Source organism: Raphanus sativus, chromosome 2 (genome assembly GCF_000801105.2).
Source record: "Raphanus sativus cultivar WK10039 chromosome 2, ASM80110v3, whole genome shotgun sequence".
NCBI classification, from domain to species: Eukaryota; Viridiplantae; Streptophyta; class Magnoliopsida; order Brassicales; family Brassicaceae; genus Raphanus; species Raphanus sativus.
The window spans coordinates 27,753,905-27,780,295 of record NC_079512.1 but is presented as its reverse complement, the minus strand read 5'-3'; the positions used below and the strand labels follow the sequence as shown (position 1 = coordinate 27,780,295).

Below are 26,391 nucleotides of genomic sequence, written 5' to 3'. Positions count from 1 at the left end.
TGAAACTCATTTTGAGATTGTATTCAAATAAGTCATGGGTAGACGCTATATATATGCAAATTAACCTTCTAGGTATTTATTTACTTACTATGAATTTATTGACAAAAGACAGAAACTCACGAGATCGAATCAGATTCTTAGCATACCCAACAATCAACACATAGTATTGTTGTTGTTAAAGAGTGTGACAATATTATAATATATAGTTTTGATACGATCGAGTAGCTACAGAGAATCGTTCTTTTCTTCATCTTGCAAACTTCTAATTTCGTCCGGTTCAAGCCACATGTTTCATTAAGATCCCAATCTTGATTCAAGCATTCTATAAATTAACATACATGAGTGTATTAAAACATCCATACAATACAACTAGCAATATATCTCCTACAATAAACTCCTAAAAATTAACATACGCTTTGTATCTAGCTAGATCTTGAGATGGCTTTGAATTGGGGACCAGTGTTAATGTCGGTGATCTTTTTCATCTTATTGACGCCAGGAGTATTGTTTCAGCTTCCGGGGAAGACCAGAGTGGTTGAGTTTGGCGGGTTTCAGACGAGCGGTGCAGCCATTGTTATTCACACACTCATCTTCTTTGCATGCATCACAGTCTCCCTTATCGCTCTTCATATCCACATCTACGCTGCCTAGTTAATTTGACATTGCAACTCTTGGCCATCATTGATAGCTGCATCCTTAATTATATGTCCTGTCTTTTTGTTATTGTTTTTGGTCATCTTTGATTTCTGATTCCCAGTTAAGTACTTGTACTGGAATTACATTATTAAGTTCCTTTTCGTTATTTTTCCTGTTAGTATCCTCCATAACCGTCTGAGTTCCTCTTCTTTTTCTTTGAACTAGTTTGATACATTAAAAATAAATGTAACCGATATGTTTTTAAGCCATGCATATAGTTTGCTATAAGTTTGATGGAGACCATAAAAATTACAACAGCTTTCTTTCGAAACATGTTACAATCGTAAGAAAGCTTAAGAACGCTTAAGCTAGAGATTGAAACAACGTAAACAAGTTTTAGAAGTGTTTCCGTTATCTCAATTCTCGAACCTCTCAAGATATGCTTTTCTCTCTATCATTAGCAATTGTCTATAGTTTTTTGATTTTTTTTTTTGGATTGGTTAGTTGACCTCCCATCTCTAGTCATTGACCAATCATTCATTTTCCTACAAAAGGTATGAATACGGATATAGAACCATGCATTACTGAGAGCAAGAAAAGATTACGATTTGAACAAGGCACACATGTGCTAAATACGTCTTTATAGTTTGATTATAATTCAAATTTCTTATCTAAACTCATCACCATAACATTTAAAACCCAATTTGATTAACATATAGTCAACCGTTAAATTGAGACGAATCAGTATGCAGACGAATCAGTATGTATGTAAAACTGTATAAATATATACACATATTAACTTTGCATTAAAAATCTAGTTAATGACACTAGCTTAGTTTGATTGGTTTTACTTTTATGACTTTTTATCTAAAACTTGATCCAATATTTGGGCTTTCACACTCTTTAAAGCCCATAGAATTGCAAAACAAAGGCCCATAGAAAAGGGGATACCGAATTGTGAGTGAATCACGAAGAAGGAACGAATCAACTGCCTTGCCTGCTTCTCCAAGTAAAAACAAAAAAAAACAAAAACCCTCTTTAAATCCCTAGCGTCCCAACCCATAAAAAGAATCAGCTGCAGTCTTCGAATCGGATCCTTTAAATCGGAAGAATGGGTTTAACGAATTTCATACTGACGGTGGCGGGAGTAGGCGCCGTGGTGATGCTACTGAAGAGCGACGTCAAACAATCTGTCACCGTCTTGAGGCGCAACGTCAAGCACATCCGCCACTGGCTCGAAGAAGAAACCTCCGCCGCCTCCAAGTTAGTTCCTTTCCCCTTTCCCTACTTGATTTTCCCTTTGGTTATTGCACACTTTTTTGTTAACTTGGGTTGAATTTGTATCCCAAAGTTTTCCGACCAAATAATACTTTTTTTGAAGTTGTAATAGATAATTCCAACGAAATTGTCGTTTCTTTTGTGATTCTCTGTCTGTATTCAAAGGTATCTTCTGAGATGTTGGTAGCTTTAGATTTTTATAGGAGTATATGATTGATTAGTGTTTGTATTAGTGATAGTTCTGTAGCAATGTGAATGGGTGTGTTACTGATGAGTTTGATGTGGTTTTATTTTTCAGAGCAGCGCAGTCCATTAAACCAAAGGAAATTGAAACCAAGCTTCCCGGGAAGGACATTCCCAAAGAGAAGAATTAGTCTGATGTTTTTATTTTTTCAGGTTGCTGCTTGATTTATGACTTTGGTATCAACACCATTAGTTTTTTTTTTTTTTTTTTTTTTTTTGTTCACTAACACCATTAGTTTACTGTCTCAATCTCACCTCTTAACGTTTGAAGTAAAACACAATAATATAATCTCTCGTCTTTTTTTATTTTTCAATATAGTTTTACAATGACGTCGTTTTCCTAAGTGTTTGTTCTTCTACTCTTTTTGCAACAGTAATTGTAATTTTTTTCTCCTAAAACATATTTCTTTGTAATACTTTGAAATAACACTTATATAGTTACTGGATAAACTACAAACCCATACACAAAGTACTTCATTATCAAGAAACTAATTGTCAGAGCAAGGTGAGGTAGAGGAGTCTTTGAGGCTGTTTGCTTCAGAATGGGATTATAGAACCAGGTGAAACAATCTATACGTCTCTCATTGAAGGCCTATGCAAAGATACAAAACTTGAAGCTGCTTCGGAAGTCTTCAGAAAGTGGGCTGAGAGGGATAAAACAGTAGCGAGAAGGGTATTACTGATCACGTTTGTCTTAATTCTGTGCAGCAACCGGTGAGAGAACATATATGTCTTCTAGAATGTCTGATGCCAAGGAGGTTGAGAATGGAATCAGACATATGAAATGGATCAAAGGCATCACCATCTCTTGTTCACACAATATCTTACTGACCTGTCTGCGTCTTTCTGTTCATCATCTGATACTGATTCCATTCTTCCATTTATTCGTGCACTTGATGAGAAGAAGCACCAATAGGCAACTTAGATTCCCCAACTTGTTTCTTCACTTTATTCTGTGTAGATCTATACCTCCTCTAGGCTATAACCTAGTTCTCTGGGTGAATGCATACGTTACAATTCGTTAATGATTGTCTACGTAAGACTTATTCTAATGAATATTACGTTTTTCTTACGTTATATGCGATTTAATTTTTTTTTTCCAATAATGAGCCCTTTGCTGAAGTTAAAGGTTAAAAATAAACCTTTTTAATAAATGAGAAAATGTGATCTGTTGTATTCATGATTCTCAAAAATAGTGAGGCTATTGGATCGGCATGTACTGGACTGCTATAGAGCTCATCTCCGACACAACGGTCGGGTCAAAGTCACAGATTATTGCTGGTAGGTGTCAACGTAATCTGGTGTGGGGACCCCTGAGGCAATTAATTTCCCCACCGTTAACAGTTATTACGGTTAAGATTTTAGGTCATGAAAAAAGCCTTACTCTTTGTTAAAAAAAAAAACAAAAGCCTTACTCTTGTCTTAATGTGACCATTATTTTTGAAGATTTAACAGTCAAAGTTGTAAAAGTGGAGATAAGAAAGCTTTCTAGAGACAGAGATTACTAAATATATATTAGTGTAGTTTTTTTTTCGTTTTTTTTGAAACTGAGTATTAGTGTAGTTAAGATAAACAAAGAGTGTTTAGCTAAGCTTAGAACAGACGCACCACTCTTCTCACCTCATTGTCTCTATTTGAACACTATGATTAACTTTTTTTTTGGACAACACTGATTAACCTACTCTCTTTTTTTTTGTTCTTTAAACAAACAAACAAAAAGAGAAGAAACGAAAAAAAAGGAAGAAAAAAAGACGCAGAAGAAGAAGGTGGACTTTGGTTGGGATCAGAGCCAGAGAGCACCAGCATCTTTGAGAAGAGGGACGAGTGAGCCGTTGATATGAGAAGCCATCACTCTCTCCATTGCTCCTACCATCTTTCCACCGATGAATACCACCGGAAGTGCCCCCGGAGAAGTGGAAGCGCAGCCGCTTGAACAGCCGATGAGACGAAGGAGAGCTCGGTGGATATCAGCTCCATAAGGGTGGAGGTCGAGCTCGTGGACGGCGGGGCTGACTCCCAATCCGCGGAAGAGACGCTTGACGACGTGGCACATGCAGCAAGTGCTCAAGCTGAATATGACCACCGCGTTTTCTGCTGCCATCGATTCTATTCTAGCCAGAGTCTCTGACGGGAACACGTTCATGTTGTTCACCTTATTGTAGGTCGACAACGAGCCCCGAGTTTCGGTTTTGTATTGCATTTTTGCTTTGTTAGTTAGAGAGATAGAGTGTGTGTGTGTGTGTGTGTGTGTGTGTGTTTGTGAGTTGGTTGGGATGGGGAAAGAGTAAGAGGCATGCAGACTATTTATAGAAGGTGAACTTCTACGTTTAATTGGTAGATATTTTATTTAGTTTATATATGTTTTCCAGTTTCTTTCCAAACAATTTTAAATGTAGAATATGTATGATATTTCTCAGTTAGACAGGTTAGTAGAATTGGGGTATTGTTGGCAATGATATCTATCATTCTTGCTGGTTATTACTGTAAAACGTACGTCTTAATTATACAGTTACACTAAGTAGCTTTTTTCTTGTGCAACACACTAAGTAGCTATTGTCTGCGAAATTGGTCCAAAATATAAAAATTACAGAGACGCGTCGAATAAGAACTTTGATGCTGCCAAGTGCCAGCATTATGTGAGCAAGTCGTAACATTGAGATGAGGTCGAATGTTTGGATATGGCCGGTGGTTTTCCGTTATATTCCATGTTCACTTTATGCTCAAATTCCTCTAATCAATCTCTCTATAAACAAGCTACATATTAATATCATTATCAATATGATCAGAAAAGGAGGTGGAATATTTTCTTTGGAATGTAATCCACCTAGAGCATCGATCCTACACATACATAGCTAGGCATATGTATTTTATATGAGGTTAAAAATGTAACCATGATCGAATTTCGTATAATCATTTAACCTAGGCCCAATGAGGGATATGTTTATTAGAAAAAGGAATAAAGGACTCATCAATATGCTTGGAATGAGCTTTTTAAAAGAAGACACTGTTGATATAGTTGCAACCAGCGTTTACTTGCTAACATCAGAATGTCAGTGTTCGTGATGTATGGTAACAACAAGTTGGCATGTGTTCTTGCTAGTATCTTGGTATTTATATAGATGATGTATATATATGTAGCAAGTTCTGTTGATAATAATTGATGTGATTTAGATAGTAATTGTAGATATATATAATAAGCTTACTAAAAGGCTGAAAAAGGTTGAATTTAACAAGGATGGTCACATGCAACTTTGGCTTCCATCATGCATGCGTTGCCTTTTCTTATCTGCAATTTCGCCTTCTTGATTCTCATGTTTGACCGACCCCTCCCAAAAAAAAAAAATGGTTGTCAGCACAAACAACTTGTTACGAAATATGTAGGTACCACTGTTATACAGAGTCATCACTTCTCATCCATTCTATATGAAAAAAAAATCATAAAATAATTTCATAAAGTTATTCATATTTTACAAGTATCTGAACATATTCTGATTTTTTTTTAATTAAAGAAAGGAGGCTTGTTAGGACGTGGATATTAGCTAGTTTAAGTGACTCCGAAGAGTTATATGTCCCTTCATTGGTTTAAGATTTGGTGAATAATCTAAAGCTGGCTATATTGGACTGAATATTGGTTTAAATATTTGGCTTAAGGTAGTAATTTAATAATTGAAAGAAAAAACAAAAAGAAATCTTGAGGGATTACGTCTGTCGGACCAACTTTAAATCGAAGGTCGTTACAGAAGCTCTTACGTAACACATGTCATCAGATGTGTATTTTTTGTTGACCAGCTGCAGTTGGTTGGTCGGTTGGACAGTTATAACCCTGAAAGAAGTAAAGATGCATAAGCTTTTGCGGAAGGGTGTTCTCGGAATAACAAAAAGCGCTTACTTTTTTCTCATTCAAAGGCTTGACCGTTAAAGACATTTTATTGATTATAGAATTTGGCACAGAATATGCAACCCATTCTTAGTAGGCTGTGTTGGATTAAGAAGAGGTCTCAAAGAGGCAGAGTTAAGAGACCTCAAGCATTGCTCTGCCTCTTCAATTTCATCATATTCACTATCAATGAAAAATGTTTACCTGACAAAACAAACTTCCTTCATTATCAAACCATATAACAATACTATTGCTCATCGGTAATATAAATTTACATTTAGCAGCAGATCTCAAACTTAGATGCACCCTGCGAGATCATCTGCACATTTACTCCAAGTACTTTGACAACCTGTTTTGTTCGTTCATTCCATTCCCATTATAAACTACAAAAACAAAATAGATACACAAGACTGAGTCTAACTCTCACTCACTTTCTCTAATATGAGTGATGATTTCTCAACATTTCATATCAGAGAGATGATTGATCTTTAGCTGCAGGCAATTTCACAACTGCAATTTTCTCTAGTTCCTCTACCACATGATCAAGCTCTCCTGTTATCATTTGTACCGATATTACATATTAGAACCTGAAACCAAATATCTACCATAGGTTAGGAGTCTTACGTTTGCCTGTTGAACTAACTCTCTACTCCAGAGCTTTGCTGGATCCAATTTCAAAGATATACTAATTTTCTCTAGTGTCGATGTTATTTTTAAGATATCAAAATATTTGTAGTTGTTGACATAATAGCGTGAGTCCCACTCAATTCCAAAAATGGAAAAAAAATCAGAAAAAAACAATAACAAAACTGCCATAGCTAAGCTAGGTCCACTTCAAGCACTCTTGTAATGACGCAGTTGGTACAGCAGAACTTTTCCCTCAGAGTTTCCCATAGCCATGAAGCCACTCCCGGGGCTGAAGTCCAAGCAGCGAGGATAACGCATGTTCCTCTCTTGCGGCGGCCAGTTCGAGAAGACGGTTAGGGACGGAACATGAACCAGCTTCACACTCTTCTCCTCCATCCTCGACCCTATAGCTAGAATCTGAGCGTCATGGTTGAACTTCAAGAAATCCACCTGACAAGTGAGATTCTCCACAGTCTTCATCGGCTTCCTCTTCCCTCCCACAAACTCACACTTCTTGTAAACGTTCCCTCTGTCTGTCCCAGAGGCAAACAACGCACCGTCCATCGAGCTGCAAAGCGAAGTCCCGCACATGCTGCCTTCATCCACGCCTCAGTATAAACACTTCATCCACGCCTCTGTACAACTTTATTCAGTTTTCGACTTTTCGTCTTATAATTGTCTTTTGATTGGGTCATGGGTTTATTACATCTCTAGAAAGCCCATGGGCCATTACAGGAAAGTACTAAAGCCAACCGTTTTATGGGTTAAGGGATTTTAAAAAGCCCATGGGCTATTAGTAGAGAGTAAAAAAAATCGGAAGGGCAGTTTAGTAATTACCGCGAAATATATGCCTTGTTACAACGGAATATAATTGTCCAATAAAGAACCGAGACCCGAGAGTTGGTAATAACCCTAACATCATTGGTGTTCTTTTTTAAGGCAACGTGAGAGAGATCTGACATCGCCGCCCAGACAACACTCATCTCTCACTCGCCTCCTCCTCCGCCGAAATGGAATCCCAGAAGAATTCTCTGATCCCTAGCTTCCTCTATTCCTCCTCCTCATCGCCGAGATCCGTTCTCCTCGATCAGGTCCTGAGCTCCAACTCCAACGCCGCGTTTCAATCCCCCTCCAATCTCATCGAGAAGAAGTCTCCTTCTCCGACGATGGCGTCTCGTAAGAGCTTCCTTATCGCGTCTCCCACGGAGCCAGGGAAAGGGATCGAGATGTACTCTCCCTCCTTCTACGCCGCGTGTACCTTCGGCGGGATTCTCAGCTGTGGTCTCACTCACATGACCGTTACTCCTCTCGATCTCGTCAAGTGCAATATGCAGGTATGTGTATACTCTTTAGATCCGACGTCCGTGTGTTTAGATCTAGTTTCTAGGTTGTTTAGATCCGTTGATCTTAGGTTGGTTTACTTTGGTCTGGTTTTATGTAGATTGATCCGGCCAAGTACAAGAGCATCTCGTCTGGTTTTGGGGTTCTGCTGAAAGAGCAAGGAGTCAGAGGCTTTTTCCGTGGATGGGTTCCTACTTTGTTGGGTTACAGTGCTCAGGGCGCTTGCAAGTTTGGTTTTTACGAGTTCTTTAAGAAGTACTACTCTGATCTCGCCGGGCCTGAGTTCGCTGCCAAGTACAAGACTCTCATCTACCTCGCCGGTTCTGCTTCCGCTGAGGTTATCGCTGATGTTGCGCTTTGCCCGTTTGAAGCTGTCAAGGTCCGGGTTCAGACACAGCCTGGTTTCGCCAGGGGAATGTCTGACGGGTTTCCCAAGTTTGTCAAGACCGAAGGATACGGAGGGTTAGTTTTTGGACATCAATAACAGTTTTTTTTTCTCCTTGATTCAACTCAGAGTGATTGCGTCTGATTTTACCTGTTTTATTGTTTTTTTTGCAGCTTGTACAAGGGTCTTGCACCACTCTGGGGACGTCAGATTCCTTGTAAGTTTTTGGCTTATTTTAACATGGTTCACGATATATATTCAAGGAACTTTGTGAGTGCTGATGATAATATTGATTTCTGCAATTGTGACAGACACTATGATGAAGTTTGCTTCGTTTGAGACCATTGTCGAGATGATCTACAAGTATGCTATCCCCAACCCCAAACACGAGTGCAGCAAAGGTCTGCAGCTCGGTGTGAGTTTTGCTGGAGGATATGTTGCTGGAGTGTTCTGCGCAATTGTCTCCCACCCTGCAGATAATTTGGTGTCATTCCTCAACAATGCCAAGGGAGCAACCGTTGGAGATGTAAGACATTCTAAGAGTGCCATAAGACAATTGATTTGTGTTGCTATATGATGGTTATTGATTTTTTTGATGATGTATTATGTTGCTGCAGGCGGTGAAGAAGATAGGTATGGTGGGACTATTCACTAGAGGGCTTCCTCTAAGAATTGTCATGATCGGGACATTGACAGGAGCACAGTGGGGTTTATATGATGCCTTCAAAGTCTTTGTTGGCCTGTAAGATCCTCTCTTCGCACTCCCTTTCTCTCGTACTTTAATACCACTTCAAAAAATGCTAACGCTCAACTCTTTTAATTTGATTCAGGCCAACCACCGGTGGTGCTGCTCCAGTCCCTGCTAAATGATGATGAAAATGGTTAGGATTTTTGTTTGGAGAAAAAAACAAATAAGATAAACATATGAGGAAGAGTGAGCTCATTCCCGGATTATTTTTTTTTTTGGAATTTGTGTTACTTAATTCAGGATTGTTCCCATACTTAAGGATAGAGAGAGTGGGCTCATCCATTTTTACTACTTTTTGCTGTTTCATTTGAAAATCTCGATTTGTTGCTACTTTTTGTTGGTCTCCTCAACTTACGGCTCTACTTTTCGCCCAAGAATTACTATTTTGCTTTGCTTCATAATTTCTGTATTAGAATCAAATTGTCTGCTGATTCTGAATAATCGAGTGCTAATGGGGTCTGTAGTTATATTAAACGGTAGTGCAATGACAACCTTTGAAAACTGTTAAGTTGACCAAATCAATTTATTTAGTAGTTACTTGTCATTAGTGATTTTTTTTTTATAACGTCGTCATTAGTGATTTATTGTCTCAAATTTGTTTCAATAAATAAGAAGAAAGTTATCAACAAGTCTGCAAGTCATCTATCTTATTAAAACAGGAACATTACAACTTTTTTTAGTTGGATTTTTAAAAGTGGACATCATATATTTAAATTAAATATCTTATTCTTTATATATAATACATACCATAGTCTAACTTTGCATTGATGTATTTTCTTAAATATAGTTCTTCTTTTTGTCTATATTCCATATATAATTTTTACATTTATTACATGTCGATTTAGATAAGATATATACTAAGAATATTAAAAATATTAATCGTTCTATAATTACCCTATACAATTCATTTTAAATTGATCAGTATACTTTCATTGGCCATATTAATTTTATTAGTACGAATAACATTAGGTAGATAAGTCAGACACATACATAAAGATGTGACTATTCTTATAACTATGTTGGGCCTAATCTACTTTCTAAAACAAACAACACATAGCTTCATATATTGTATAGAAAATAGTAATATTGTATAGTATTATACTTATACAATAATACTAAAACAAACTAAACTGAAATATAATATATATCGAAAATGCTTTTAACCATTACACACAAAATATATTAGACTTTAGAGATAAAATCCACTTTGAAATTACGTAATAATTATTTTAAAAAATTAAATTTTGTAATGTACAAAAAACATAAGTTTTATATAAAATTTTGTGTTACAATAAAAAAACACAACTCGCGCTTGCAAAGTATTATTTTTACATACGAAAGACAGTTTTGATATTGTTCTTTAAACACAAAATTGAATTATACAAACTCGATACTACATAAAACTAAACAATATAGAATACATTTTAAAAATAAAACCCGGGCGGGTGTGCATATGTTTATATAATATATAAATATATTATGTTACACATATTTTCATATATATACCCCAATGTAAGTTTTGTATAATAAATGTTGAAAATACAAAATATATAGCACTATATATTTTAAATAATATAAAAAATCTACTTTACGTTATCATAAAATTTAAAAATCAGATTTAGTAATTAAACACATTACTTATTTAAACACATTAGTACACATTGTTATTAATCAAAATTTTATATTAATACACATTGCAATCATATATAACATTTAGTAAAAAGAAAGATAAAAAAAAATTGACTCCCGCTCGGTCGAGCGGTTGATGATCTAGTTTCTCTTTACACTTCGGACCTTTTTTTCTTTTTTTTTTGTGTAGCACACGTCAGACCTCTTACTTTTCCAACCCACAAAATAAGCAAAGCTCATGAAACTAATAACCAGTTAAAACTCTACAGAAACAGCTATGCGTATTAAACATGATATATAAGCAAATAGGCAATTAAACGTAACAAAGAATTAAACCTGAATATGCAAAAGAGAAGGCAGAATAAACCATAGAATCAAAGTAAAATAGACCTTCATAACTATGCTCTCAAAACGATGTTATTACGAAGAACAAAATAACTTATAAAAAAAGTACTCTGCAACGCGATCAGTAAAGTGTGTTCTACGATTCTTACAAGTCTTGAAACTGTGTTTTAATCTGCTAACACACAACTAAAGCACAGAAACAACAACCTTTCTCAACTTCATTCAACGAACTTAGCGTTTCTTCTTGCTGCCCGCTTTTGCCGCATTGGGCTTTGAAGGTGTTGCTATCAAGTATACGAACAAAACCACCATGGAGATCACTGAAACAAGCGATCCATATTTTGCAAGCACCCTCTGCAACAAATGGAAAACATAATGAGATGAGAAACTGATATACATTTGATGATTTCACATGAAGGGGAGAATTACACATCGAGTTTACCTTGGCCTGAAGATTTATAGTAGCCGCATCCAATACACAAACACAAGACAACAATGAAAGTCAATAATGAGAAAGGAGAAAGAAAAGAAACAGTCCTTTGAAGAAATCAAACATTACCAGGGCCAATAGGTCTGTTGGAGGTATGTCAGCGAGGATGTTTAGAGGTAGTATTGGATTTGAGTAGGCTTCCTACAAACAAAAAAACAAAGTTGTGAAAATGGATTTAAGAGGGGGAATTATCGCATATACCAATCTCTTCATCTGAAAGAATTATAAATGGAGGTTATAAAATAGCAAAACCTGTAGAACAGCCTTAGTGGGGATACGGAAAGTAACCAGAGCAGGAGCGCCATAGAAGGGTCCTTTAACCTTAGCCTCTAATTCGAAAGAATGAGACAGGATGCCTCCTCTGCATACAAAGATCAAATCAGTGAAAAAAGGAAGCAGCTAAGTTCTATAAAAGGAAGAGAGAGAGAGAGAGAACTGACGCATCAAGTCTCTCCCATGTTCGTGACTTGTTTCCATTAACAAGTTCAAAAGTTTTCTTAATCCAGGTTTTATCAGTCAGAGTCACATCATACGCCGTCCTGAGATCAAACACCAAATAATATCTCAGCTAAAAAAAATTCTTAACAGGCAAACAACGGGATCAGAATATCGGATCAAATGGTCACACTAATCCATACGATAGATCTAATTTATAGCTCAAACGGCAACGTCCTAATCTCATCAGATAGTGGATTGGATTTGGAAATGAAAGCATGTAAAAATCAGAGGGATTGAGGAAGAGAGAGAGCTTACGCAGATCCTTGATTGTAGATGTCGAAGGAGACGAGGACACGCTCGGCGCCAGATTTGAGCCTGTTGAGAGTAGCTTTCTTGTGGACCACCATGAACGGCATTTCCGATGTCGCGAACGAAGCGGAGAAGAGCGTGAAAACCGCCATGGCGGAGATCAGAAGCTTAGCTAAGGGGATCGTCATGATGTGTTGTTTGGAATTTGGAAATGTAGATTGGAAACAGATCTGCGATTGATTTTTTTTTCCTCTGCTCGTAAACCTTCCGACGAAGACGAAGACGACGACGATATTATTACTACCACTACTGGGAAGAAAGGAAAAAAAGTCAATGATGGGCTCAATTCTTTTTCACGGCCCAATTAAAAGAGGCCCGTTCAAGTTTGTTAATAAACTGCATTTCTGGTCAAAATTTTGCATTTTTTACAGTATATATGGTATATTGGTATGTAACACATCTATTATATGCAAAACATGTTTCTTATCTAACACCACCACCACATTTCCATTGGAAATTGGGATCATATACTTTTATCAAAACGTACGTAGTTAAAATCTTCTAGCTACGCTGGAGTAAAAGTGGTTGCTGTGTGAGGCGCTTAAAAACGGCAAGCAGTTTACTTGTTTCAATTTGGGAAAAAAATAGATTTGGCATGATGAGATGAGCGTCACGTGAGTTAGTCACGTGTGGGTGATGATGAGATGTTGGATTCCACACACGTAACAACTTTTGGTGGAGGCTGGTAGGGATTTTTCAGCAGATCGGAAGACGGTGATAGAACTGAACCTCCGACAGAGACATAATCGGATTCTGTTGTCGATCATGGAGAAAAAAAAAGGCTAGGAGATTCCGATTTTCACTCATCACTTGTCTCTTAACCGTTCCTAAACAAGTGAATGAATCAGTGGTGATAATATGCTGATGTGTTTGTCCATCTTTAACGTAATGTTTGTATATCCGTATTAAATGTTTGTTTTCAAATACGTTCATTCACCAACGCTCTATATGTAAACACATAGAGGTGATGCTTGATTGGAAACTAAAATCGAATCGATCGTTAACCAAAAAGTAAGGGAAAGATAAAGAAAAGCTACATAGCCTCCAAAGTTGTACTTAAAAGAGTCACACCTGAACAAGACAAAACAGAAAAAAACTAACTCATAGACGGAGAGAAAGATCCAGCTGTGGCTCCTCTTCCTCCACCATGCCGTTTCCGTCGCAGGACGAAACTCCGAATGGGTACGCAAACGGATACGGATACGGAAACGGGTCGACGTACCCACCACCCACCATCACCATCGTCTGTTGATCCGGGACGTTCCAGGCCGATCCGTTCACCGAGAAAGTGGTGGATCCTTGAGGCGGGTTGGGGTAGAGATTACACGGGTAGGAGGAACGAAGGAAAGAGGGGTCGTCGTCGATGAGGGATGGAGCATGATCAACAACAGCGCCGAGGTTGCGTCGAGCAGCGGCGCGTTCGCGTTTGTGGGCGTTCTGGTGGCCGCCGAGAGCTTGGGAGGTGTAGAACTTGCGGGGACAGTACTGGCACGGGAAGAGACGGTGGATGGAGGGATGTTGAGTATTTCCGGGGAAGGAGTGTTTTCTGCTCGATGATGATGATGACGATGATCGGTGTTTTGGTGAAGGACGACCCACGAAGGGGTGGAAAGACGACGGTGGTGGCTCTGCCATTTTCGAAGCTTTGAGCTACAGAGAGAGAAAGGCAGAGAGAGAGAGAGAGAGTAAAGAGAGTGAGGTTGATGGGGGTTTTATGGGAAAGGGTTTAAGCTGTCTCTTCTTTGTTTGTTTGCGTCGTTTGTTGCAGAGAATCTCTGCTTTCCAAATTACCTTTTTGCCCTCTCTCTCTCTCTCCTAACTGATTTCACGGATCCCGATTAATCCTTTTGCTCCATCCATATATGCATGGGATACATAATATACACTCCTTTCGATATAGATATATATCTCAAAGTGAACAAAATTAAACATGTACTTCCTCCACATGTTACATCATTGAGCAAATGAATTCAATTAATCTTTTTATTACGACACAACCGTAACATAAAATAAATTGAATGGTATTGAGACGAGGAAAACACCTCAAGAAAATTCGTTTGATTGGAAAAAGTTAACGTTAATTAAGTGTTTTTTTGTTAATTAAGTACCATTAATTGTCTTGTGAAAATAAATGAACCTAGAGTGATTGAGACTATTAATTAAAAAAGAGGAAAAGAGATTCTAAATTGATAACCAGAAGAATGGAGTGGAAAGAGAAATGAAGTTGTTGTTGTTGATGGGATCAAGACTTCTCTTTTTATTTCCCTTTAAAATACTGATTATATAGAGAAAAAAGGGATTGGTTGCTTTTTTGTGTTTGGACTGTTACATCCTGCAACGAGAGATAATCTGGTAGCGACACGTTCTGACTAGACAGTTGTGTGCACTCTGCAGTACATATACAACACGAGTGAGTACATCATCATCACAACACTTGACTGAACTCAATTAAAAGTTTGAAATCCTTAACAACACTTTTTATATTATTAATGGAAGTGTTTGTTTGATTGATATGATGTGATGATAGTACCTTCTTGTTGTTGTGATGCCAAGGAAGACAATAAGGATATAAAGAGCGTTCAAGTTCCAAGATAAAATTGCCAAATAAAGAAGGTTTCTCTGTTTCTCTAACCATTCCTATTCTTTCCATTCTCTCACTACTTACCCTATCACACACTATCTCTATCCCACTTCCTCATCATTGCATTTGCCTTTTCTTCTACTACTCATTAGATAGTTTCACACTTTTACAAGATAGCTTTGTCTCCGTATAGTTGTATATTCTTCTAAGCCCAGTGTTATAATAATTTTATGATCTCGTTTAACTGTTTAAGGCCCACATACAAGTTATTCACACATAAGTTTTCTTTCTCCTCCACAAAGTCATCCTCCTTTCTTTTTCTTAGGCCTGGGCGTTTGGGTACCCATTCGAGTTAGGTTCGGGTTTTTCAGATTTCGGTTCTATTTTGTAACACCTTCTAGGTCCCATTCTAGTAAATCTATAAGTTCGGTTTGGGTTCGGATATAACACATCGGTTTCGGTTCGGTTCAGATAGTACCCGAAGTAACCATATATCATTCGGATTCGGGTTATATCAGATCGGTTTCGAGTTATATCAGTTCGGTTCGGATATACCCTAAGTAAAATCTAAAATTTAATAGAAAAATATAAAAATATATACTTATATTTATATATAATGGAGTATTTAAGATATTTTTAAAAAAATTTAGATACTTATTGTTAGATATCATGTTGAAATAAATATGAAATTGAATATTTGAAGTACATATTTATATTTTAAATATTTATATTATATACTAATTCGAACATTCGGATCAGTTTGTTCAGATATTTTTTGGGTTTTTGGGTTTTTCGGATTATCCATTCGGGTTCAGTTAATAACACTTCGGATTCGGATATATTTTGTAACACCTTACAAGATCCATTCAGATATTTTTTAGATTTCGGATTCGGTTCAGATCGGGTTTTTCGGTTCGAATTCGGTTCGAGTTCGGTTCGGATTTCGGGTTACGGGTTTTATGCCCAGCCCTACTTTTTCTATTGACATTCTCTATTCTACTTTAGTAACTTTACTGTAATTAATATTTTAGCTGATGCACACATACGACCAATTTTCACTAAAAACAGCTACAGCGCCCAAATATTTGAAAATCAGGAAAAAGGTTTTTCGTAATAATAAAACATCAAGAAATGCAGCATGGTTTATGCATGCACGTATAACAATTGTGAGAGGAATATGCGTGCGCACCATACACCCCCATTACCCGCTTTTTAATCAAATCATTGTTCATAATTGCATATATATATTATACTTTTACTTTAAATCTTTCATTTTTGGGTTAAAAATAGAATACAAGTCAACGGTCAACCACCTAAAAACAAGGCTACCCTCGTTCTTCGACTCAGGCATTGTGATTTGCGACCATCTCCATCGCCTCTCCAACCACAAATCCTAAAGTCTAAACGGAAAACACAAACACACATGAATCTCTCTGTTCTCACCATAACATTTTTCAGCTTTACGTAAATCTATTAATAATAACCGATGGAGAAGAACGACAAAGACCCTGATGATCATCATGATGACCATAACGATAAATCATCCAGTGGAGAGGAGGAGAAAAAAGGCGACGTCGTTTCAGATGCTAATCCTCCAGATGATGCCCATCATGATCAGGATGGTATCAGTAAAGACAATATCGATGAGAAGACAGATCATGGAGACAATGTAGACAAGGTTGACTCACCATCAGGACAAGAAGCACCAGAGGTTCATCAAACCCTCGAGTCCTTGTCAGAAGAACTAGACCAGCTTCTCTCAAGTCTCTCCCTTCATCAAGAAGAGCAACACAAAGACATCACCAAGGAGAAACAAGAAGAAGCAGAAGAAGATGATGATTACTTTCAGATCCCGCAGTTTGTTGGCAAGTTCTTGGATCTCTTCGAGGACAAACTCTCCAAACACGACTCTGGTGATCAGCCTAAGACAACAACAACAACATGGTACCAAGATCCAGAGGAAGTATCTTCCCTTCTCGACGCAATGGACCATGTCTCAAACCTAATGAAGCTATTACTCAGCACCAAATCTTGTCTCGACGATCACGAGCCCTTGATCAACCACGCCGGATCGATCCAGCAGCGTGCGATGGCCTTCTTGGAAGAAGAGTTCCGCGTCCTTCTAGAAGAGTCCGTGATCAAAGAGCCTCCCGCTGTTGTTGCTGTCACCGACGATCAAGTACAAGACCACCACAACGATGACACGCAAGATCACGACCAGATGGTGGCTCCGGAAAGCCGTGATGAGGAGATAGAATACCCTGGTTACTCGGAGGAGATGGTCACGCTTCTGAAGAAGGTGGCGGAGAAGATGAAAGGAGGAGGGTACTTGTGTGAGTGCAGAGAGGTTTATCTAGTAGCGAGGAGGAACATCTTGATGCGTACGTTGAAACAAGACTGCGAGTTCGAGAAAGTGAGCGTCGACGAGGTGCTGAAGATGAGCTGGGACACGCTCGAGAGAGAGATCCCTATATGGAACAAGACTTTCAAGAACTGCTCTTCTCTCTTCTTCCCCGGAGAGCTCAAACTCGCTGAGAAGATCTTCCCTGGAGGGGACGAAGATGAAGGGAGCTTGTTCTGCATCGTCACGCACGGTCTCGCCATCCAGTTCTTGGGCTTTTACGAGGCCGTGGCCATGACTAAACGATCAACTGAGAAGCTCTTCAAGATCCTTGATATCTACGAGACGCTCAGGGACAGCTTCCCGGATATGGAGAAGCTGTTCCCCGAGGAGCTACGCAGCGAGCTGAGGAACGAGGTGACTAGCGCTCGTTCGAGATTAGGAGAGACAGCTATTAACATATTCTTGGATCTTGAGAACTCTATTAAGTCTGACTCAAGCAAGACCCCTGTGCCAGGAGGCGCGGTGCATCCGTTAACGAGGTATACTATGAACTACCTCAAGTACGCGTGTGAGTACAAAGACACGTTGGAACAAGTGTTCAAGTCTCACTCAACGATGGAGCGAGAGGAGGTGGAGGAGGAGAAGAAGGAAGACAACTCGGCCTTTGCCAACCAGTTGATGAGGATAATGGACTTACTAGACGGGAACATGGAGGCGAAGTCGAAGCTCTACAAAGACATACCGCTAAGCAGCATCTTCATGATGAACAACGGGAGATACATAGTGCAAAAGATCAAAGGATCGGCGGAGATACACGAGGTGATGGGAGACACGTGGTGCAGGAGGAGGTCCTCTGAGCTGAGAAACTATCACAAGAACTACCAGAGAGAGACGTGGGGGAAGCTGCTTGGTTTCTTAGGGCACGAGGGGCTCATGCACAACGGGAAGATAGTCAAGCCTAATCTTAAGGAGAGGTTTAAGAGCTTTAATGCGACGTTTGACGAGATACACAAGACGCAGACCACGTGGGTGGTTAATGACGAGCAGCTGCAGAGTGAGCTGAGGGTTTCTATAACCGCTGTTATGATACCTGCTTACAGGGCTTTCATGGCTAGGTTTGGACAGTACTTGGATCCTGGTCGGCAGACTGAGAAGTATGTTAAGTACCAGCCTGAGGACATTGAGGATCTCATTGACGAGCTTTTTGAAGGAAACACTTCTTCCTCTTCAGCTGCCACGGCCAAGCGAAGAACATAGATTCTTTCTTCTTTTCTCTTGCAGTAACACTTTTTTTTAACTTTCTTTGAAACTTTCCTGTCTTATTCTACTGTGTGTTTTGTCTAAATGCCCACAACTTGGATGTGTAAATGTAGTTATTAATTAGTTCCATCATTTATGAATAAAAGAGAAATTTTGTCTTCGTTGATAGCATCATGGTAAAGCTATGTGAACTCAATGTCAGACTCAAATCACCTTTTATTAAGTTACTAGGAGTCTAAAAATGAAAATACAAGATCAAGGAAAATACTAATTCAAGAATATGTCAATAAAAAGAGCATGTATGAGTTTAGTCGCCCTAGCAAGCAGATGAGTTTCTCAAGTACCTGCAGCGGTGGAATGTTGTCTGCTGCGAAAAGGACCACACGGGAAAGCTTTTATATCTTGGTGAGAACTCAGGACGCACTGAATAAATAAAAAAAACATATTCCTCAAAGAATAACATAACTGATTCAGTAATAATCACATACCAATAAGACTATGTAATGGACTATATAATCACATACCAATAAGACTATGAAGTCCCATGATCTTACTGCCCAACCTTTATTTGGAGAAGGAAATAAAAATGTAGTTTGGTTAATTATCAACATCTTGTTTTAGCAACAAAACATACCTCCATACGAAACCTTAGTCGCTTTCGCTTCTGTTGACACATTCAGGCTGGGAAGCCTACGGGCAACCATTTCGGCTCTTGAAAACAACAGGTGTCCAACATTATTATAAAAAGCACAATCACCAACTAAACAAAGAAACTAACATCAAAGGTGAAGAACAGAGAGAATATGATTACTTGCCTCATTTTGAGGTGAGCGTCCTCCTCCACGTTATTTCCATCCTCTGTAAAAATCCAATCTTTTCTTTTCTTTCCTTTCTGCATTGTGGTCAGAGTTGGTTTAGGGCTCACAAGGACAGCTTCGTGTTTTTTCTCATCAAACTCAGTGACATCGGCACAAAGCGCAGTGAATTTTCTTATTGTTTTAGGACAAAACTGAATCTAGGGGACCCACAGAGCAATAAAAAGCAAAAACCTTTTGTAGTTTTCTTTTAAAAAAACTCGGTTCGGTTCGGTTCGGCTATGTGACCGAAACAAAACCGAAGCAGTGGTCCATGGAGGCGGAGGGAGAAGCAGCAGGGAGGGTGTTTGACTGCTACATTACAGAATCTCTCAAAGATCCTCTTTTTGTCTTATCTGCCTCCTCTCTTCCCTGCCTCCGTTGAGTCTCTCTCTGTTCAGGTATACTCTGCTTCCTTTACTTCCTCTCCTTCTAGGGGGGGCTTTCTTCAATCTCTCTTCTCCAATTCGTTGAATTTGGTTTCTTGCTTTATCGCATTGCTTACCAACGTCCCTGATTGTATGCATCTTCTTACCTCGCTCTTAGGTTTCTCCATGTGGGATTTGTTTCAGATACAGTCTTACAGAGGATACTGCAGCTACCTTTTTGTTAGTCTTTTCACCTTCTCTCTCAAGTTACTAAATGTTTAATTCTTTATGCATAGACGAGTTATATTTATAAATTTAAAATAAATGTTTATATTATTTGACCAAAAAAAATTTATAATATTTATGGTCGTAAATTTTAAAATGACCGACAAGGAAATGGAGATGAAAATTATGTAGAGATGTGTGAGGAGGAGAAGAAACAAAAGAACTTCACTTCCGAGAAGAATGGTTAAGCCACAAATGAACACCAGCTAACATTTTTACAGAAAAAAAAACTATGAATCCTCTTGTTTTTTTCTCTCTTTCTCTGATTCATAGAAATACCATTGAAAGGCATCTACACGTTTTGGTAAGAAACACAAGTTTAAGATGAAGGAGAAGAAAAAAGATGTAATCAGATTGGAGAGAGAAGCTGTGATCCCAATTCTAAAACACAAGCTCACAACTGCCTTGTCCCTTCACTTTGGTTCTTCTTTTTTTCTTTTCTTACCTTTTCATTTCTTCTACATTTCTCTGTTTCTCATCTTTACAAAATTCTACATGTTTTGATATTTCTCCAGCTGAGAACGGTGAGAGAGATGAGTTCCTGAGATTCTGCCAAAGAGTGGAATGCACCATTAGAGCTTGGTACCACCTTCACTTTGAGGATCTTATGGTATAAAAACATATCACCAATCCATCTCATCTTCTTGTCTTTCTTTACAAAAAAATCACGTTTTAAAATAAAAAAGTTATTGTGTGTTGTTAGCAACTGTATTCACTCTTTGAGCCCGTCCGTGGCGCCCACAGGCTTCAACAACAGAATCTATCACCTCATGAGATTGATGCTCTTGAACACCAATTTCTTCAACACTTGTTTGAGGTTTTATCTTTGTTTCAGTTCAATTTTTTCTCCTTCTTAACTATAAATTTAACGCATGAAAAAAAAAACTCCTAACAAGGTCATGGAGAAGAGCAACTTCAAAGTGATAACCAATGAAGAGATAGAAGTAGCTCTCTCTGCTCAGTATCGTCTCAATCTTCCTATTGTAGTTAATGAAGCTAAGGTACGTACCAAAAACTATAACAATCTACAAAAAAAAAAAATTATTTGGAAATGGACATCTTTAATGGTAGCTATAATATATATGTGTAAAGCTTGATACAGGTTTGTTGACAAGATTCTTCTCCAAGTTTCCCCGCCAAGATCTTCCTCATTTCGCTGATAAGGTAAACTAATCATTCAGTATCATGAATTCAAACCACACAGCTTTCCATAATCAAATCAAATATATAATGATCTCTGATACATGTATATATGTCCTTTGAAGTATATAATATTTAGACGTGGGTTTGGGATAGATCATATGAAAGCTTACTTCTTCCTAGCCAAAGTGGATACCATCCTTGTCCGTATTTGGATCTTTCTACTCACCATCACATGGTGAGAGCTACTTAGCTCTGTTGTTATACTTAAGACATCATCTGTTGTCTGAACTTATACTCGGACATCATCTGTTACAGTTTAAAAAGACTAGTATATGGAAAGAAGGAAACAGATTTGTCAGAACATATTGATATTAGCATTGAAGCAGAGAAGGATAGTTTATACATTGAAAGAATCCGCATAGAGAAGCTGCAGCTCAGGTTTCTAGACCAAATCTTTTTTTCCATTTCTGAAAAGCTTATTTGCTACAAACTACAACATTGACTTTCTCTCTGTTTTTTTTTTCTAATCTCTTACTGGTTCAGTCTCTCAAACTTGATGAAAAAGATAACCATCCAAGAGCCTACCTTTGAGAGAATCATTGTAGTATACAGGTAACAGAAGTAGAGTAGTAGTTGGATACTTGTAGGGATGTGTGTTTAATTCTCATCTTGGTTTTGGATTCAAACAGGAGAGTTTCAGGGAAGAGAGAATCAGAAAGGAACATATATGTGAAACACTTCAAAAGCATTCCAATGGCTGACATGGAAATAGTACTTGTGAGCATTCATTAACCAACACTTTGTGCTTAAATTTCAAATGTATCTTACTGATTATAAATTAACTGACTGCTCATAATGACACAGCCAGAGAAGAAAAATCCAGGTCTTACACCTTTGGACTGGGTCAAGTTTCTTGTCTCTGCTGCCATTGGACTAGTCAGTTCTGCTACATTATTCTAAAGACTTAGTTAGATAATGAACAATGTGATTTACTAAACTCTGCTTGTACAGGTTACTGTGGTAAGTTCTGTGAGCCTGAAGAAAACTGACATCAGAGTCATTGCAGCCATACTTAGCACGGTGGTAGCATACTGCGTTAAAACATATTTCACGTAATCTATTTAAACTCATTAATCAGACAACAACCTTCAATTTTGTTAAACTAATCTCTTAATTATCTCTTTAACTTACCCTGAATAAATGTAGGTTTCAGAGAAACTTGGTAGATTATCAAAGCCTTATCACAAAATCTGTATATGATAAGCAGCTAGACAGTGGAAGAGGCACTCTGCTTCACTTGTGTGATGAAGTCATCCAACAAGAGGTGCTAAGTAATAATCACTTTCTTACTTTTTTAATGATATATATTCTTGTGTTTTACTAAAAAAAGCTGATCAAATGCAGGTTAAAGAGGTCATCATTTCATTCTTTATGCTGATAAAGCAAGACCGTCCCACGAGCAAGGAGGAACTTGACATGCAATGTGAAGCATTCATCAAAGAAGAGTTCAACGAAAGTTGCAACTTTGATGTGGATGATGCTGTAAAGAAGCTTGAGAAGCTTGGACTTGTCTCTCGTGTAAGCTGATGATCTTGTCTCCATATGTATATGTTCAGTAAGTAAAACTAATATTGGGTTGGTCAGGATTCAGAAGACAAGTATAGATGCGTGAGTGTGAAGGAAGCAAATGATATAATGGGAACAACAACGGAAGAGATGGTACTCAAGGCAAGAAGTGGTGGTGACTATGAAGATGAAGAGGTAGTAGATAATGAGCCTCAGATGAATCCTGAAGATGAACTCAACGCAAGGGAACAACGTTTTCAATCTAAATATAACGAGTTTGAGACCTTGTGGATGTAAAAACAAGATTAGATATCAAACAAGACCTATAAATTTAAGAGATGTTGTACTAAAAGACAGAAAGACCGACAATTAAAAAAGCAAGTCCACATGTTTCACATTAAATGAATGCTTCCTTAATTATTGCATTACAAATAATATCTTAAATTGATAGGAAAAAAAAACACAAAGACAAGATGATGATGGTAAGTATGTGAGGGTAGGTAGGCATTTATAGGAAGAGAGCTTTCTGTTTAAACAGGAACGCTGTGTAGGACAACTGTCTCCACGGTGAGACCCGGTCCGAAACCAAACAAGACACCCCACTCCAACCCTTCACCTGTCGTGGCCACACCATCTTCCGCAGACTTCCTCCTCATCTCATCCAAGATAAAGAGGACGCACGCGCTAGACATGTTTCCATACTCACTCAACACGTGACGTGTGGCTCTCATCTTCTCAGCCTTGAGTCCTAGCTTTTTCTCAACGTCGTCAAGGATCGCTGGACCACCGGGGTGAGCTATCCAGAAGAGGGAGTTCCAGTCACTTATCCCCAACGGTTTAAACGCTTCGTCCAAACTCTTTTCAATGTTCTTGGAGATGAGTCCAGGGACGTCCTTGAGGAGATGGAAGGTTAGTCCCACTTCCCTCAAGTGTCCATCTATGGCACCGTCCGAGTCAGGGAGGATGGTCTGAGCAGCAGACACCATCTCGAAGATTGGCTTCTCTCCAGCGGAGACATCAGGGTCCGAACCGACGATGAGCGCGGCTGCGCCGTCACTGAAGAGGGCCTGTCCTACGAGGGAGTCAAGGTGGGTGTCAGAAGGGCCACGGAAGGTGACGGCTGTGATCTCGGAGCAGACCACGAGGACACGTGCGCCACGGTTGTTCTCAGCGAGGTCCTTGGCGAGACGGAGGACAGTGCCGCCGGCGAAGCAACCTTGCTGGTACATCATGAGACGCTTGACTGAAGGGCGAAGGCCTAGGAGTTTGGTGAGCTGGTAGTCAGCACCAGGCATGTCAACACCTGAGGTGGTGCAGAAGACAACGTGTGTGATCTTGGACTTTGGCTGACCCCACTCCTTGATGGCCTTCACCGCTGCCTCTTTGCCTAGTTTGGGGACTTCAACCACCACGATGTCTTGTCTAGCATCGAGAGAAGGAGCCATGTAGGCGCACATGTTAGGGTTCTCTTTCAAGAACTCTTCGGTCAAGTGCATGTGTCGTTTCCTTATTGTCGACTTATCGCCTGTTAAGAGTCATAATCAAGTTAACTATGGGACTCATTACGGTTCATTAATAAGTATAGTTTAAGTTAAACTTTCTGTTTTATCTATATTTAATACACTATTTTGTTAATTAATGAACTAAAAATAAAGATAAATCTGATAAATGATTTAATATGAATTTTGAAAATGTAAAACATATTTTAAAAACTAAAAATGATAAACGGATGAAGTATATGCCGAAAATCTAAATGGAGAAAAATACAAAGTTGGGTTTGTTAAGACATACACATGCGCTTGAACTTCTCCTTAAGGTCGGTCATGTGTTCACTGTTGGTGATGCGGAAGTAGTAGTCAGGATACTCCGCTTGGAGCACATGGTTCGCAGGGTTGGCCGTGCCTATCGCCAAAATCCCTGCAGGGCCATCTGCTCTCTGTGCCTTTCTGATCTCATCCAACGAAGAGGTTGTACCCACCATCACCATATTAAACCAACTAGGTTTTCACTAGAGTTTGATCGATGTGTGACTTTAGTAAGCAAGTTATGTGTGTATGTATATTTAGGAAGCGTCGGGGAGTGAGATATTATATAACAAGATGACAAATGATAAAAAGGAGAAGAGAGTGTGGTAGGTTTGATGGACGGGCAGATGAAGCACAACGTGTACAGGAGTTAGCTCCCTTTTATGTGGTTCTCCTTCTTGCTTCCCTTTTATTTCGTTACTTACCAAGAACATTGAATGGTTGGTTTTATTTGATTTTACATATATTCGCAACAACTAGTCCTATTAATTTCTATGTTCGTATTTATTGTAGATTTGATGTATACATCACAAGATATGTACAGCAAGCCAGCTTCTAGGCTTGGTTGCATAGTGTCTCCAGACTCTCCCCCATACTACCCACGTACACGTGCGTACTGAACTGAATACTAATATAATTTTCCTTCTTCACGTACCTTCTAATCACATAACTAGCTAACTACCTAATTAGAATTTACATTAAGTACGTCTCGTTTTCTCTCTTTTCGCATTCCTGCAACGCAAGATGCATTTGCTTTTGTTTTTGTTTTTCATTAATGGTTAGGAAAACTATATAAACATGTATATAGAATTGTATATATATTATATTATTTTATATCTTTGTATAATTTTTAATATTTTATTTACTAAATTCATTAATTATTTATTAGTATTTTAAGTATGTAGTTTTAAAAAGGTTGTGATGATGAATTATTATTTAATATCAATTTTTTATGGATCGAAACAGATATCCAGTAAATAATATTAACTTTTTGGATATATGGAACATTGAATATTCAGAAAATTACTGGTCAAATCGAATTGAAAAATCGATTATCCATGTGAACAGAGCGGATCACGAATATCTTTAAATTTTTGAATATTTGCTTTGTGCGTACACTTAATCAAAACAATGCATATGAACTATGGGTATGCACGAATCGGATACCTGTGTTTTGTCCAAAAAAAAATCAATTATTCGATCTGATTCGATCTCTAACCATTCAGATATCCGGTGTCTAAAATATCCAGAAAATTTTAGATTTTGATCAGATATCAATTCAATCCATAAGAATAAATAAAATAACTAAAAATAAACTACAAAAATAATAATATTTTATTAGAAAAATATTTTTTTTTAAAGTTTTTTTTTATTCTAGTAACTAACATAATAAATTTAATAAATAAAAGACTGCAAAACTTATATAAATATAATATTTATATATAATTCTTTAAATATATGTATATACTAGGTGTCTTCCTGCACCATGTGCAGTAAAAGAATTTTAAAATATATTTCAGCAGATAATATAAATTATATTTAATTTTTATTAATATTGTAAATTTTCCTTTTTATCAATATTTTAGTATAAATTTGATTTAACTAAATATAAAAATAAAGATAAAAACAATTTTGTTTATTTTAAATTATATTTAAGAATATGCATGTATATATTTAAAATTCTAATCTTAGATAGATTTTTCTATCTATTTATTTTAATTAAATATATTAAATAAATATGTAAAATTGCATATTTTCAAAAATTAAAATTAAGCAATA

At 37.8% G+C, this 26,391-nt stretch overlaps 9 protein-coding genes across 11 annotated transcripts; 5 read left to right on the top strand and 4 right to left on the bottom strand.

Annotated features, from left to right (window-relative positions):
• Window positions 1–355: 355 nt before the first annotated feature.
• On the top strand, window positions 356–807 carry LOC108842555 (uncharacterized). Its single transcript, XM_018615503.2, has one exon. It carries the CDS (start codon window positions 439–441, stop codon window positions 649–651), a length of 213 nt encoding a protein of 70 aa, XP_018471005.1. The 5' UTR covers window positions 356–438; the 3' UTR covers window positions 652–807.
• An 834-nt stretch (window positions 808–1,641) lies between these two features.
• LOC108841136 (uncharacterized) lies at window positions 1,642–2,498 on the top strand. Its single transcript, XM_018613923.2, has 2 exons — window positions 1,642–1,899; window positions 2,213–2,498. The coding sequence occupies exons 1-2, from the start codon at window positions 1,748–1,750 to the stop codon at window positions 2,286–2,288; spliced, it is 228 nt and encodes a 75-aa protein (XP_018469425.1). The 5' UTR covers window positions 1,642–1,747; the 3' UTR covers window positions 2,289–2,498.
• A 1,071-nt stretch (window positions 2,499–3,569) lies between these two features.
• Window positions 3,570–4,418, bottom strand: LOC108842552 (glutaredoxin-C8). Its single transcript, XM_018615500.2, has one exon. The coding sequence runs from the start codon at window positions 4,355–4,357 to the stop codon at window positions 3,941–3,943; it is 417 nt and encodes a 138-aa protein (XP_018471002.1). The 5' UTR covers window positions 4,358–4,418; the 3' UTR covers window positions 3,570–3,940.
• Window positions 4,419–7,556: 3,138 nt separating this feature from the next.
• On the top strand, window positions 7,557–9,512 carry LOC108843261 (mitochondrial phosphate carrier protein 3, mitochondrial). Its single transcript, XM_018616409.2, has 6 exons — window positions 7,557–7,995; window positions 8,103–8,464; window positions 8,561–8,604; window positions 8,699–8,913; window positions 9,005–9,129; window positions 9,218–9,512. The coding sequence occupies exons 1-6, from the start codon at window positions 7,672–7,674 to the stop codon at window positions 9,255–9,257; spliced, it is 1,110 nt and encodes a 369-aa protein (XP_018471911.1). The 5' UTR covers window positions 7,557–7,671; the 3' UTR covers window positions 9,258–9,512.
• Window positions 9,513–11,138: 1,626 nt separating this feature from the next.
• LOC108825884 (uncharacterized) lies at window positions 11,139–12,641 on the bottom strand. Its single transcript, XM_057002892.1, has 5 exons — window positions 12,353–12,641; window positions 12,040–12,138; window positions 11,852–11,960; window positions 11,552–11,740; window positions 11,139–11,463 (listed from the first exon to the last, which is right to left on the bottom strand). Exons 1-4 carry the CDS (start codon window positions 12,532–12,534, stop codon window positions 11,612–11,614), a joined length of 519 nt encoding a protein of 172 aa, XP_056858872.1. The 5' UTR covers window positions 12,535–12,641; the 3' UTR covers window positions 11,139–11,463; window positions 11,552–11,611.
• An 857-nt stretch (window positions 12,642–13,498) lies between these two features.
• LOC108841496 (zinc finger protein KNUCKLES) lies at window positions 13,499–14,072 on the bottom strand. Its single transcript, XM_018614255.2, has one exon. The coding sequence runs from the start codon at window positions 14,039–14,041 to the stop codon at window positions 13,508–13,510; it is 534 nt and encodes a 177-aa protein (XP_018469757.2). The 5' UTR covers window positions 14,042–14,072; the 3' UTR covers window positions 13,499–13,507.
• A 2,346-nt stretch (window positions 14,073–16,418) lies between these two features.
• LOC108841082 (exocyst complex component EXO70B1-like) lies at window positions 16,419–18,749 on the top strand. The gene has a single exon (XM_018613862.2). The coding sequence runs from the start codon at window positions 16,474–16,476 to the stop codon at window positions 18,586–18,588; it is 2,115 nt and encodes a 704-aa protein (XP_018469364.2). The 5' UTR covers window positions 16,419–16,473; the 3' UTR covers window positions 18,589–18,749.
• A 965-nt stretch (window positions 18,750–19,714) lies between these two features.
• LOC108843266 (uncharacterized) lies at window positions 19,715–23,274 on the top strand. Of its 3 annotated transcripts, XM_018616416.2 has the most exons (17): window positions 19,715–19,846; window positions 19,992–20,053; window positions 20,207–20,281; window positions 20,372–20,519; window positions 20,614–20,708; window positions 20,802–20,915; window positions 20,995–21,099; window positions 21,191–21,262; window positions 21,364–21,476; window positions 21,557–21,679; window positions 21,785–21,853; window positions 21,931–22,018; window positions 22,106–22,177; window positions 22,253–22,353; window positions 22,448–22,565; window positions 22,646–22,819; window positions 22,886–23,274. In XM_018616416.2, exons 4-17 carry the CDS (start codon window positions 20,423–20,425, stop codon window positions 23,102–23,104), a joined length of 1,560 nt encoding a protein of 519 aa, XP_018471918.2. In that variant the 5' UTR covers window positions 19,715–19,846; window positions 19,992–20,053; window positions 20,207–20,281; window positions 20,372–20,422; the 3' UTR covers window positions 23,105–23,274. The 3 variants fall into 3 exon arrangements, with proteins under 3 accessions (XP_018471918.2, XP_018471919.1, XP_056858871.1); XM_018616417.2 differs by having other exon boundaries at window positions 20,207–20,519; window positions 22,896–23,065; XM_057002891.1 differs by having other exon boundaries at window positions 20,207–20,519; window positions 22,893–23,065.
• Window positions 23,177–24,879, bottom strand: LOC108843267 (chalcone synthase-like). Its single transcript, XM_018616418.2, has 2 exons — window positions 24,599–24,879; window positions 23,177–24,332 (listed from the first exon to the last, which is right to left on the bottom strand). Exons 1-2 carry the CDS (start codon window positions 24,792–24,794, stop codon window positions 23,338–23,340), a joined length of 1,191 nt encoding a protein of 396 aa, XP_018471920.1. The 5' UTR covers window positions 24,795–24,879; the 3' UTR covers window positions 23,177–23,337.
• Window positions 24,880–26,391: the final 1,512 nt, after the last annotated feature.